The following is a 14,123-nucleotide window of genomic DNA, read 5'->3' on the forward strand; positions in this document are numbered from 1 at the left end:
AAGCATTTACTTCATGTCAAGCAGTGTGTTGGAGCATACAATTTCTGATTTTAAATAACTTACTCCCTGATAGCAGAACTGTTTACAACCTAACAGGTTAAGCAAATAATTGGTATAAAACAAAAGCACTGTGGAAGCACAAAGGAATAAAAGACTATATATTCAAAGTTTCTTATGTATAATGTGCGTATACTATTACATATTATTATTATATTACTTATCAGGTATAATATTATGTATAATGTCAAACAGAGGTAAAAGAAAGATGCTACTCTAACAAATTCCCATAAAATAATTCTGCTTCGATCACCATCAACTCTTGACCAATCTTACTTATCTTCTAAACCCACTCATTGTTCTAAGGACTTTATATTATTTCTTCCATATATATTTCAGCATGTATATCTAACACACAGGGACTCTTTCTTTAAACATATAAATCTGCATCTTGAAAAATGAGTAAGTTTTAAGAATTGAAGTCTAATTAACGTAATAAAATGTGCAGATTTTAAGGTGTTCAATTGAGTTTTGACACATACGTGTAACCACTATCTAAAACAACACACAGAACACCCCTTCTAGTCAACTTCCCGCCCCTGAATAACCATGTTCTGATTTCTATCTCCATAGATAACGTTGCCTGTTCTTGGACTTCTATAAATAGATTCATAGAGTATATATGAGGTTTCTAGGTTTTGGTCTAGGTTTCCAGGCCAAAAAAGGGGGAAAGCATTCCAGGTAAAGAGAACTACATGTAAAAATACTAAGTTGTATAAGGATATGGTCACAGGATTTTGAAGAGCTCAGGAAGGTTGAACTGAGACTGGGGACTGGTAGCAGAGAGAGAGAGACAAGACCAGAAGAAGAGGCTCATTGGAAAGTTAGGCTTTCTGGATTAAATATCACAGTTAATTTGTGGGAACCATGTTGTTAAGTAAGATTTTCCCAATGCCCAAAATGATTTTTCTGACCTAAAACTGGTCAGTTCTCTCAATATGCTCCTTTCTCCTCTACCCTCCAGCTGAGAGTGACCAAGGCAAGGGCAGTGTCCTATATCACACGGCTGTTCAGTCCCATTTTGTCCAGAGGCCTCTGTACCATCTCAGGGAAGGGAACAAACCCCGCATGACTTTCTTAGGAGAGGTTACAATCTCTGCCTCCATTTTAAACAGTCCCAAGTCCAAGGGGCAGCCTTACCATTATCTGGATTTCTCTCTTGCACACCTGGAGATCATGCTCATTGTTGACAAACATGCGTTTCAAGGCACATTTCATCCCATTGCTTGTCCTCACCAGAAATACAATAGCAAATCCACCTGTGAGAGAAACACACACAAGCTCTTTTGAGTCAATGTTCAAAAAGTCAGTCAGATGACTGTGGTGGCTGGAGGTTGCCGCTGTCACTGCTAATGGTACTGATGCCACTGCCAGCCAGCCTTTAGGGACAGCCTGTTGTAGAACACATTCTTAGATTCTCAGAACTCAGAGATATTACTTGTGGGAGGGGATGGCAAGAATCAGAGAAATTGTTTCCAAACACCTATCTCAGTATAACAAAAGAATAGTAATTATTTTCCAAATAACCTACAAATAAACAGATAAATGGGCGAAAAAAACCCAACTACGTTACAACTACTATCCTATGTACACCTTTTTTTTTTTTTTTTTGGAGACAGGGTTTCCCTCTGTGGCCCAACCTGGCATGAAGTGGCGCAATCACTGCTCACTGCAGACTCGACCTCCTGGGTTCAATCGATCCTCCCACCTCAGCCTCCCGAGTAGCTGGGATTACAGGTGTACATCACCACTCCTGGCTAATTTTTGTACTTTTTGGTAGAGAAGTGCTTTTGCTATATTGCCCAGGCTGGTCTCAAACTCCTGGGCTCCCACCACGGCCTTCCACAGTGCTGGGATTACAAGCATGAGCCACTGCACCAGCCTTGTCTTGGGTATTTTGATGCTTTTGTTTAATTCTTAACACAATTCTGTGAGATTGGGTGTTATTTTCCCCTTTAAACAATTACCAGCTGAAGAATACAGAGGCTCAAAGAGATCTGATACAAACCAAAAACATTTTTAAAGACATAAGTGGAGCACACTTTCCCTCATACCAGAGAGGCTAGGAAATTATTTCACTAATTGCTAAATAGTTGTCAATTAATTTCAAGAATCTCCTCTTTTTTCTTCTCATCCTATCACTCAATTTGAACCTAAAAACAGACCTAAAGATTCCTTCTGCCCTCCCTGCCTCCTGGGCTATTGAGAAGATACATGATATGGGTAAGAAAGTGCTATTCCACATAGCATACACAAGACAAGTATCACACAATTATTGGGGAGACTTTTTAATGTCCACACTGACCTTTCTCTAAAAGACAGTTCACAATTCATTAATAGAAATATATAAGCCAGGTGTGGTGGCTCATGCCTGTAATCCCAGAACTTTGGGAGGTTGAAGCAGGCAGATCGCTTGAGCTCAGGAGTTCAAGACCACCCTTGGCAACATGGCGAAACCCTGTCTCTACAAAAAATACAAAAATTAGCCAGGCATGGTGGGCATGCACCTGTGGTCCCAGCTACTTGGGAGGCTGAGGTGGGAAGGATGGCTTGAGCCTGGGAGGCGGAGGTTGCAGTGAGCCGTGACTGCGCCACTGAACTTCAGGCTGGGTAAGAGACCCTGTCTCAAAAAAAAAAAAAAAAAAAAAAAGAAATGCATATAACTCTACAGAAATTCTCAAGTGCTCTAAATTTGTTACACCACAGCATTCCCCAAATTCTTAGAACCCTAACCTCAACTTCACTCCTAAAGCACTGTATGAGGTGTTCAATGCCATTGGTGAGAGGAGTTAGATAAAGTGAGGCAAAACTGTCAAAGTTGAAGACTTTGGAATAAGTAGCAGTTACATTGGACACTCAGTCCATCTGCCTGCCTTGTACGTTGTCATCATTTAGCTTGAATATCCTGTCCATTGACTCTGTTCAGCAAAAATTCAGTATGCTATTCTTGCTCAGAGGTGGTCACTAATTGTATAGAGGTGAACACAGAGAGAAGTCTTCAGTATGGGAATTTGAATAGAGGTTATGACATAGTACTAGGCTAGGAGCCACATGCAAAATTGATACAGATCAATAAACACCATTATAGAGATCTTCGGCCTCTGAGAAATAAAGACTTGGGTCCTGATTATGCCCTTCGAATTCCCCCAAGGCTCAGCGGCACTTTAGTACCTGTCTGTTGATGCCCATGGCATTTCCTGCTGCATCTTTACAGTTATTCTTTTCAAGTTAGCTTGAGTAGGTTTTTGTTCCTTGCAACCATAAAGAGCCTTATCATAAAGCACTGTTGAATGTTTTCATAAAATACACACCTAATTTTGTAAAAAGATAATGTAATGGGCTTCGGTTCCAAATGTAGACTGTGATAATGATTTACCAGAGACTGCATGTTTGTATATTTCCTGTTACAATGTTCCTCAGTATTCAAATAAACACTAAAATTTACCATACAATCTTTAATTTTAACTGTCATCTCTCTAATCTTTGTACCTCAATAACATTTTCCATTTTCAAAAGTAGCATTGACACTTAGAGGTCTTATCTCTCTCTCTCTCTCTCTCTCTCTCACACACACACACACACACATTTCTCAATTCTAAAATGCATTTTTTTACATTTTGCTTTCAAGGGTATCAGAATGTCTTATAATAAACATGTGCATTTAAAGCAGTGGAATTTATCTTTTCTTCCCCTCATCCCCTGCCAAAGTTATTAAATCCATGATGTTATCTTATAATTAATTAGAACTGAGGAAAATAGTAGCATAAATTGCAAAATTTCTATGTATGTTCATAATTGTTTTGTAAATAGTATAAGTGGGATTCATTTCATTGATATTTCGAATTTTTAAAAATCACAGAACTACAGACTTTGCAAGAGTAGCACCTAGAGAGCATTAAGCCCAAGTGTTTTGCTTTATGCATGGACAAAACAAGTGAGGCTTAGAAGTCCCATGGCTAGCTATGGGCAGAAGCTGGCGTGGTTCACTCTCCTAGAAAAACCATGGATACCCTTTAGGTAAAATGGAAACAGCTGACAATGTTGTGAAACAAAAGGTGGGAATAGGTATTTCCTACACTTCAGTGCTGCCCGGCACTGCTGAAGGACAGGGCAATTCCTTCAGATGCTGCAGTTCGAGATAACTACCACCAGATGGGAGCAGTGCAGTTTTCTTTGTAGTAGCAAGATGACCTTCTCAGCCAGGACTGAAGAAATGGGTCAGTCGCCTACCACACAATCCAGTAAGCACAATGGCTGACTGAGAGCCAGCCCAGATTCTCAAAGCCTATGACCATGATAAATCCAAAAGCAAATTAGTGAATCACTTTACTTAACACAGATGAAGCCACACTGTCAAGCATCTATGCCTATAAAGGGGCTTATCTGCAGATGAGAAGCATTTAAATCATGAGATCAAAATCCACACCTAACAGGATTTGTCAGTCTAAAGATGTTGGTCACTATCACTGTATAGTTGGCCAAATGGAGATGTAAACTACGAGGTTAGAAGAGGGAGAGAGTGCCATTCAAGACACTTCTCGTGCACAGCCCCATCTGCCACACCGATCAGGGTGATGAGATTCTCAGCCAGAGCTTAAGAGGGTTCAGGCTATTATGGAAGGAGGCTGTCAACAGAGAAGACTGTCAATAGAGGTGTTTATTTCAGCCTGATTTGCATCCCAAGATCCTGATTAAATGGGAAAACCTAATGGTTTGGACAGAGGTAAGAAAATCTTAACATTCAGGAGCCTGTGTCAGTCTCTCTGCCTACTGACATTTTTTGAAACACTCAGATAATCTCATCCATGAATCTACTGATTCAAAAAGATAAAAAGGATATGATCTATTATGTGAAGCAAGCAAGTGAAGTAGGCAGCGTAATTTTGACATAGACATGCTTTGCCTATTAAATATGTAGGATTTTTTTTTTTTTATGTCCACAAGAAAACATGTTTTCTCCCGTTTTCCCTAAAATATACAGCATTGTTGGTCTAACTTTCTCCCCCTAATTGTTGATGGAGATGTGGATGGCTATTTATAGCTCACCATGAGTTTAGAGGTTTTGTCTGTTTGGTTTGCCTCTGGATTGTCATGCCATAAAACAGTGTTTAACACACCGTGAGCATTCAATAATGAACTAACTCTTCACTTAAGGTTTCTACAGAGGACAGAGAAGGCTACACACAGATAGTGGTAAAGAATATGGGAAACTAATGTGATGGCTCATGTAACAGGATGGCCACCATGCAACTCCAGATCATTGTTGCCATGTGGGAATGTGGACCTGGTTTTGTCAGATCTGCTAATTTCTAAAAATGAGCTAGAAACCCAAAATTGTATGTGAAATCTCCATATTTAAACACTGGCAACAAGCCACCTTTTACATTAATGCTGTTCAGGTCACCATAGTGTAGGGGCTAAAGAAAACACATCTGAAAAGCTTTAGATAATCTCCGAGCCTCCAGTTTTCTACGTCTGATGTAGTCTAACCCCTTCATTTTACTCAAGACCAAGGAGGGGAAGTGACACAGCTCATGTTCCACAAAGTAAAAAGATGATTTGCAAATGAATTCCAACATATATATAAATATTAGCTCAGACATTCATTACCGCAGTTCTTGTCTTTCTTCCCTCAAGATGAGTTTACAGAATACTCCTCCCACCCAGCACGTGTATATGACTTATTTTAAAGGCATTTCAAAATAAATTATTTCATCTGTATTCACACAACGACTGAATGAGGTAGGCGAGCAACCTATCATACTCATTTTCCCAACAGGGAAGACATGCAGAAAGATTAACTTCCTTTCGCAATAACGCATAGAGCTAGTTGGTGGTAGAGTTCAGATAAGATCCCTCATCTTCAGAAATTTTTATTTTTATATCAACTTCACATATAATACAATGCACCCATTTTAAGTGTACAGTTTGATGAGTTTTCGCAACTGTATATACTCACACGAGTGGCTGTGGTGACAGCCAATCCATCACTGCAGGTAGTTCTTCAGGTACCTTTGTAGACAATCTCCCCTCCCCTCCCCTCCCTCACCATCCCATGTATTAAGTAACTTTGGATCTGCTTTCCATCCCTATAGTTTTGCTTGCTCTAGAATAAATGGAATCCTACAGTATATGCTCCTATGGTCTGGCTTCTTTCATGCAGCATAACATTTCTGAGATACATCTTCATTGTTACATGTATCAGTAGTTTTCGTTTTTTTTGGTTAACTGGTAGTCCACTGTATACATATTCCACAATTAGTTTATTCATTCATCTGTTGAAGGACATGTGAATTGTTTCTAGCTTTTGGCTATTATGAATTAAACATTCATATAGAAGTCCTTTTTATGGACATAGATAATTATTTCTCTTAGGTATATATCCAGGAATGGAATTGTTGGGTCATATGGCAAGTGACTACTTCCCTCTATACATAAGAAACTGCCAAGCAGTACTCCACAGTGGTTGTGCTATTTTACACTCCCAACAGCCACATACAAGAATTCCGGTTGTTCCACATCCTTATCAACACTTGGTATTGTATTTTTCATTTTAGCTATTCTAGTGGATGTGTAATGACTCTTGTTGTGGTTTTAATTTGCACTTCCCTATAGATCCTTCAACATTTAAACTCCTAGGATTAGCTGCTTCCCATCACTTTCCTGATAAAAGATTTTAATAAGCATAGGATCATGGAGTCACCAATGAAATTACTGAGATAACTTAGACTTCTACCTGCTAAATAAGCAAAGATGACAGAAGTGCCTAGTTCTCTGCAGGGAGAAGACAGTGAGTATTTGTAATACACAGAGGAGGGTATTACATAAATTCTAAAATCTCTTTTAGTTCTGATATCAACATGAGATCGTGGTCTTCAAACTTTTAAAAAACAAAGACAGGCCAAGCATGGTGGCTCATGCCTGTAATCCCAGCATTTTGCGAGGTCGAGGTGGGCGGATCACGAGGTCAGAAGATCAAGACCATCCTGGCCAACATGGTGAAACTCTGTCTCTACTAAAAATACAAAAATTAGCCAGGCATGGTGGCGTGCGCCTGTAGTCCCAGCTACTTGGGAGCCTGAGGCAGGAGAATTGCTTGAACCTGGGAGGAGGAGGTTGCAGTGAGCTGAGATCGCACCACTGCACTCCAGCCTGGGCGACAGAGCGAGAATCCATCTCAAAAACAAAACAAAACAAACAAACAAAGACAAATTAGCCAGGTGCACTGGTGCATGCCTGTAGTCCTAGGTACTCGGGAGGCTGAAGCAGGAGGATTACTTGGGCCCAGGATTAGCCAGGTGCACTGGTGCATGCCTGTAGTCCTAGGTACTCGGGAGGCTGAAGCAGGAGGATTACTTGGGCCCAGGAGGTTGAGGCTGCAGTGAACTATGATGGCACCACTGCACTCCAGCCTGAGCAACACAGTGAGACTCTCTCTGTCTCTAGAAAAATAAATAAAGTAAAAGATTTAAACACCCTCCTTGGGGGCCTCACTATAATATTCAATTCAGCAATGGGGCTTTGGAAGAAGAAGCAAGTAGTATATCTCCTGGCTCTGTATTCAAATACTGAATCATGCTAGAGGGTGCCAAGTCCCAGGGGCTGCTCTGATGAATCAGGATACCAGTGACTTCCACTTTGCAGGAAAAGTGAGGGAGGGGAAGTTAAGGTGAGCAGGAAGAGGAGAAAAATATCAAAGTGATTATCTGAGAAGTGATGGCAAACAGCTGGGCAGACAATGAGAATGATTAGACCAGGAATATGAGACAAAGAAGCCCACCATGGTGCTGAGACAGGAATTCTGGGTTTGCAGCCAAAGAGGTTTGCTGGATATTTTAAAATCGGGCCTATATTCTAGGCACTGAAATTGCCAACTGTTTATATCTTGCAGGTAAAAGGAAACTGCGCTTCCTAACATAAATCCTATATACACTTTTGGGAATGGAGTCCACTTGTCTGAGACGGAAAGATGACACAAGCCAAAAGAGTTGAAGGATACCAAATGAAGAAAAAACGCATCCAGGCCCATTTTCTGCTCTTTGCTTTCCAATTTTCTGCCCTACAAACTCTTGGTTTCTCTTTTAAAATAAGGTGAAACTCAACAGATGCTGCTCACTTAATGCAGAAAACAAGCATAAAATAATAGTCTTCTAAAGCTTTTCTAAGGAATCAGACAGATAACTCAGTTAAGGTAGGTTTCATCCAGGAGACGTACATGAACACTGAACAAGTTGCTGGATCTCTCTGGCCTTCATTTCCTCATGGGCAGAAATTAAGACTAAATTAGGCTGGGCGTGGTGGCTCATGCCTGTAATCCCAGCATTTTGGGAGGCCAAGGCAGGTGGATCACCTGAGGTCAGGAGTTTGAGACCAGCCTGGCCAACATGGTGAAAGAAGGTGTTCCTGCCTTTCCCTTCCACCGCCACCTCCCTGTAAAAACCACTTTGTATTTGTATGACACATTACTTATCACAAAATCCTAAATCTGGAATATCTTCTTGAGATCAAGAGCACAAACCCAAATGCCTGAAGAGGCCAGGGAGATCACACAAAGGAGTGAAACAGTCCAGCTTTAACAAAACATATGGAGGGTGTGTGATGACACAGACTCACTGTCAGGAAGATCACAGGGAGGAGTGGGGCCAGTGGCCCTGAGAAAGTTCAATCCCCTGCTCATGGGCCAGCCACTCCTCAATGCCAGCCAGTCACTGTCACGAAGGAGCGCGGGCTAAGAGTTGTCGAGTCTTTTGATTTCTAAAAACAGCTGGATTTTTAGGTGAGAGCTCCTGATTTAAAAATCAGGCAACAAACTTTTAAAAATCTCTTAAACCTTGTGCAGTTTAATGAAAACATATTTCTAAGCTAGGACTGAACCAGAGAGCCCTGCTTCCATCTTTACAAGGGCCTGTGAAGTCAGCAGGTCATGTACTACAATCTCCACTTGACCAACTGGGAAACTAAGACACAGAGAAAAGCCTAAGCATTCTCCTTAGTACTGCCACCTAGTGGCAGGACCAGGGATAGACTGCAGGAGTGCCAACTCCTGGTGTCCCCTCTCAAGCTGCTGTCCCCTTTCTGCAGCAGCAGATCATGCAGGAACACCTCCACTCCCAAGGAAGGGAGAAGAGAAATGGCACCATGAAAGGCAAGAGGGACTGCCCACAACTCTGCCTGTCTAGCTGATCAGGTGGGAGAGTGTCCTCTCCATGGTGAGATCTTGGGTGCTGTTCAGGTGACAGAGTATCCTCTCCCTGGTAAGAACCTGGGTGCACTGTTCAGGTGGCAGAGTGTCCTCTCCATGGTGAGAGTTCGGGTGCACTATTCAGTGGCAGAATATCCTCTCCACGGTGAGAACCTGGGTGCTCTATCCACAGCACCTGTGAGCTCCCACAAGGAATGACCCCCAAGAGGCTGATCAACACCCATCCACAACTTACTCACATCAAAGACAACTTTGCCGAAAGCTTCAGAAGGAACAAAAGTTTTCAAAACTCTAGAACAGATGGCAAGGAGCACAGCAAAGCTTTTTCCAGGAGAAAAGGTCAATGCAAAGCATGTGTCAACACGGATTTCAGTGGGGGCTTGGGGTTTGTTTTTTAATGTCAATCTCTCCTCACTTGCCTCAAATTAAAAATCACCATGTGCCAGCTCCTTCTGGGGAACACGTCAAAACAGTCCTTTCCCCAGGCAGACAGAACACCCAGATGGGGAATGACTTGAAGTTTTCAACTCCCTCTCTCCCCACTCAAGCTGTGGGCACAATCAGAGACTGGCAAACGGTGGTGGTGGTGGAGGTGCTACAGAAACATCAACAGAACCCAATCGAGGCCACAGCCCAGGCTGAACATGGCACACTGGCCTGGCTATTGGTTCTTCCTCTCCAGGACTGTAATGATTGATTGGGGAGGATCTCCAGCTCAGGAGGTTCTTCTTAGGGATTTGGCAAGTCTTCCTTCTCCCCTCAAAAAAATTTTCCAGGAAAAAGACTTGCCTGGAACAAAAGGGAACAGTTTAAGAAATCAAGTTGGTTCACATACACCAGAGACTTGTTAATTACTGCAACTAGAACCATAGTACTCTGGGCCTGGGCTATTAGCTAAGGCTGACAAAGAAAGGGCCTTTCCGCAAGCTACCCGACCCTACCTTTGCCGTATACTGCTGCCACAGAGTTAGCTCTCTGGCAAATGTAGAGAGATACGCAGAAAGACATCAGAAACTGAATATCATTTGAAACTTCGCAATGCCTTCTCACCCCTCTTTGAATAAAACGCCAAATACTGACCAAGGCCTACAAGGCCCGGAGTGATGTGGTCTCTCTCCAAACTAGCTCATACACCCCCATCTTCCAGTGCTTACTCGGTTCCAGCCACAAGAGCCATCCTTCTTCTGCAGCATTGCTTATGCTCCAATCTGCCTAAGGATCTTTGCACATGCTTCTCCCTTTGGCCCTTTCACCTCATTCTTGGCCTGAGCCAATCCTAGTAATCATCCTTCAAATTTCAGGCTAAACGTTACTTCCTTGGCTAAGCCTTTCCTGACGGTCCCTGGCCCTCACTCCCTTATGATTAAGTCCTTTGGTATACACAGCACCCTCTACTTTCTCTCCAGGACATACCATGAATATAATTTAATACTTATAGGGTAATTCCTGGTTGCATGCCTTCTTCCCCTGTACACTCTAAACTGCACAAGGGCAGGGATGATGACTGATTCACTGTGGCATCTCTGTCACCCAGCACAGTGGCTGCTCCACAGCAGGTTCTCAAGTGTTTGTTATACAATGTGTTTGCCGAGTACCGTAAAGGATACCAATAAAAGATTTTTTTAAACCAACAAAACTACAATGACAGCAACAACAAAAAACATTACACAGTCCCAGATCTTCAGAAGGTCAGAGTCCAGTATGGGCTAGAAGGGACGTATATTAAGAGAACATCCTCTCGGTGAAAAGGTAGGAAAACCCTGCACTGCTTGGCCTGGCATAACTGAGCAGTGTGAGACAGGACCGACTGAACCCTGGGCCAGGGCAAGTGCTCAAGGTGGAACTTTAAGGGGAGCTTCACAGAAATCTCTGTGCTGTCACAATAATAAACACTTGTCCTACACACTATTGCTTCTTTCAAAAATAATACTTGTGCTGGAAATCAAAACGCTTCAGTTGAGAGGGAAAAGAAATCAAACACCCCCATGCTCAATCCTGAAGCATCCCTTGCCTAAAGGAGTAGAGAGCCTCTTGGCATAAATTGTGCTCATCCCTCTAATCCACCAGGGCCACAATCTCTAGTAAGTGATGAGCAAACAGAGCAGCAGAGGTCAGCTGGAGGGAGCAGCATCGGTGCTCAGATGTGTCAGTCCCCACCCATGCTACAGACCTTCAAGCTGTGGCTCTGATTATTTCAACCAGGACACCATATGTTAGTGGACTACATTCTCCAAAAGAGAATGGGAGATTCAGCAAAGCTGAAGTTCTGGCTGACATTCTCTCAGTTCCCAAATGTTAATTCGAGAACATTCCAGTTCAACTTCATGCTTCAAAGCTTACATAGTTTTCCACACTTACTGCTTTTGTAGAAAGATCGGGTTAAGTAACTGTGAATCCTGAGCACTTTCTAGTGTAATGATGTGAGTTTAGTAGCCAAGTTATGGAATGCGCACTGGCATCAAAGGTACATAAATGTTTTCAACCTTTTTTTTTTTTTTTTTGAGACAGGGTCTCGCTCTGTTACCCAGGCTGGAGTACAGTGGTGCAATCATGGCTCACTGAAGCCTTGAACTCTCAGGCTTAAGTGATCCTCTCAGCTCAGCCTCCCAAGTAGCTGAGACTACAGGTGCATGCCACCACATCCAACTAATTTTTAAATTTTTTGTAGAGACAGGATCCTACTATGTTGCCCGGGTTTGTTTTCAACTCTTTAGGTTTCATCAACTGGTCTCCAGACACAACTACTTTTTCCAGGTCATCCTATTTTGCCCTGACTCTCCCATGTTCTGAAAGATGGGCTCTCATGCTGGAAAGCAGGCTGACATTTTCTTAGCTCCCAGTCATTAGTTACAGAGCATTCCGACTTAACTTCATGTTAAAGACTTTCCTCTGACATTCAGGCTATCTGACCACACTACTGTCATCCATCAGCCCCTAGGTTGTGGTCCTTCAATCAGGACTGGGCACCAGTTCACAATATCCTCCCCACCCCAACTCCCACCATTGCCAAGTTGATTTCACTGAGTCTTAAGAACTCTATCCCCAAACCCAGAATCCATCCCTTCTACTGTGCCCCTGATGCCCCTTAGCTCAGGCCTTCCTGTTTTCTTACTGAAAAACTAAAATAGACTCATAAGTTTCCGTGCCTCCAGTCTCTTTGTAAAACTCCTATGGAATAACTCCTCTTAAAAGCGTTCATTAGTCCCTTTGAGCCACAGAAAAGCCCAAATTCCTTAATGCAGCAGAATATAAGAGCCTTTATATATTTCCCCATTTCATTATGAAACATTTCAAACATACAGTAAAGTTGAAAAGATCAAACTGCAAACATCCATACACCCACCACTTGTAGAATCTACAGTGTTAACATTTTGCTACACTTCTTTTATCAGCTGTTTATCATTCATCTATCCAAACATCAACTCATCTCATTTTTGATGCATTTCCAAGTCAGTTGCAAACCTTAGTGCACCTCACCCTAAATACTTCAGCATACATATCTTTAGTATTCAGGGCTCATAGTTCTTTTTGGGGATGAGGGTAAATAAAATTTATTTACAGTGAAATATACAAATCTTCAGTGTGTTATTGGATGAGTTTTGGTAAGTGAATACACTCATGTAACCCTAATCCCCATCAAAATATAAAACCTTTCCATCTCACAGAAAGTCCCTCAGGCCCCTTTCCAGACCATCCCACCCAAATCCTCCCACAGGCAACCACTGTTCTGACTGTTTTCATGTATTATTAGTTTAGCCTACTTTAGAACTTCATAAAAATAGACTTATATGGTATGTACTTTTTTGTATAAGGATATTTTACTCATCGTAATTGTTTATATTGTTGAATGTATTAGTAGTTTGTTAATTTTCATGGCTGATTAGTATTTCACTAGTTGAATAAATCTGTCTGTCCTCTCCCTTACAAATGAACACATGGGCTATTTCAGACTGGGGCTCTTATAAAGAGAGCTCTAAGAGCACTCTTGTACAAGTCTTTTTGTGCCATGTTTTTATTTCTCTGGGGTAAATACCTAAGAGGAGAAGTGCTGGGCCACTGGATAGGTATATATTTAATTTTATAAGAAAGTGACAGACCTTTTCCCAACGTGACTATACCATTGTATACTCCCACCAAAAATGTAAGACAGTTCCAGTCCCTTTATAATTTGAATACTGCCCTCTCCTCACTCAGCCTCATCTTTCAATACTCCCTCTTCCCCACCTCTGTTCCTCCCAACCCAACAAACTTTCAGAACTTTAACCTTTCTGCTGCTTTATTCTCAGGAGGTTCACACATGCTGTTCCCTCTGCCTGGAATATCCTGTCTCAGTCTTCTGCTTGATAAAATGAGTTTACAATTGTTAAAATAATACCTCTTTTGCAAAGTCCTCCCTGCCCCTGCCAGTCACCCGAATTTTCAGATTACCATACATGTGGCCTGAAGCTCTATTTCGTTGCACTTATCATAATGTATTCAAAACGTATTGTGATTACCTTAGATGTGTTCATCTCTCCATTAGACAGACAAGGCAAAGAGGGAACCATTCTCTTTTCTGCCTTAGAAATGATACTTGTTATTTCTACCAGTGTAAGGATTTTGAATACTGTGAACCCATAAAAACAACATTCTAGACTGTTCTCTAGGTAGGACACCTGAAAAATGAGTCACCAAAGAAATAAAACTGGCAAGGAGAGCTTTTCTTATTTATCTTGGAATCCTCAGGGCTAATACAGTGCTTAGCACGTGGTAGATGATTAATAGATGTTTGGTAAATTAATAGCACATCCAATCATGTTGTTTCCCTACTTATAATTCTCCTCTAGCTCTTGATCATCTACAAGATTAAGTCTCTTAATATGAT

The 14,123-nt window shown here is 41.7% G+C and overlaps 1 protein-coding gene across 14 annotated transcripts in view; it reads right to left on the reverse strand.

Moving 5' to 3' along the window:
* The window catches only part of AAK1 (AP2 associated kinase 1), a 184,650-nt gene that overhangs the window by 98,460 nt on the left and 72,067 nt on the right, over positions 1–14,123 (reverse strand). For all 14 annotated transcript variants that reach the window (XM_007970351.3, XM_007970350.3, XM_007970356.3 and 11 more), the window contains exon 3: positions 1,198–1,316. In XM_007970351.3, the coding sequence (XP_007968542.3) occupies positions 1,198–1,316 (119 nt within the window). The remainder of the gene's footprint in view (positions 1–1,197; positions 1,317–14,123) is intronic.

This window comes from Chlorocebus sabaeus, chromosome 14 (assembly GCF_047675955.1).
Source record: "Chlorocebus sabaeus isolate Y175 chromosome 14, mChlSab1.0.hap1, whole genome shotgun sequence".
Lineage (NCBI taxonomy): Eukaryota > Metazoa > Chordata > Mammalia > Primates > Cercopithecidae > Chlorocebus > Chlorocebus sabaeus.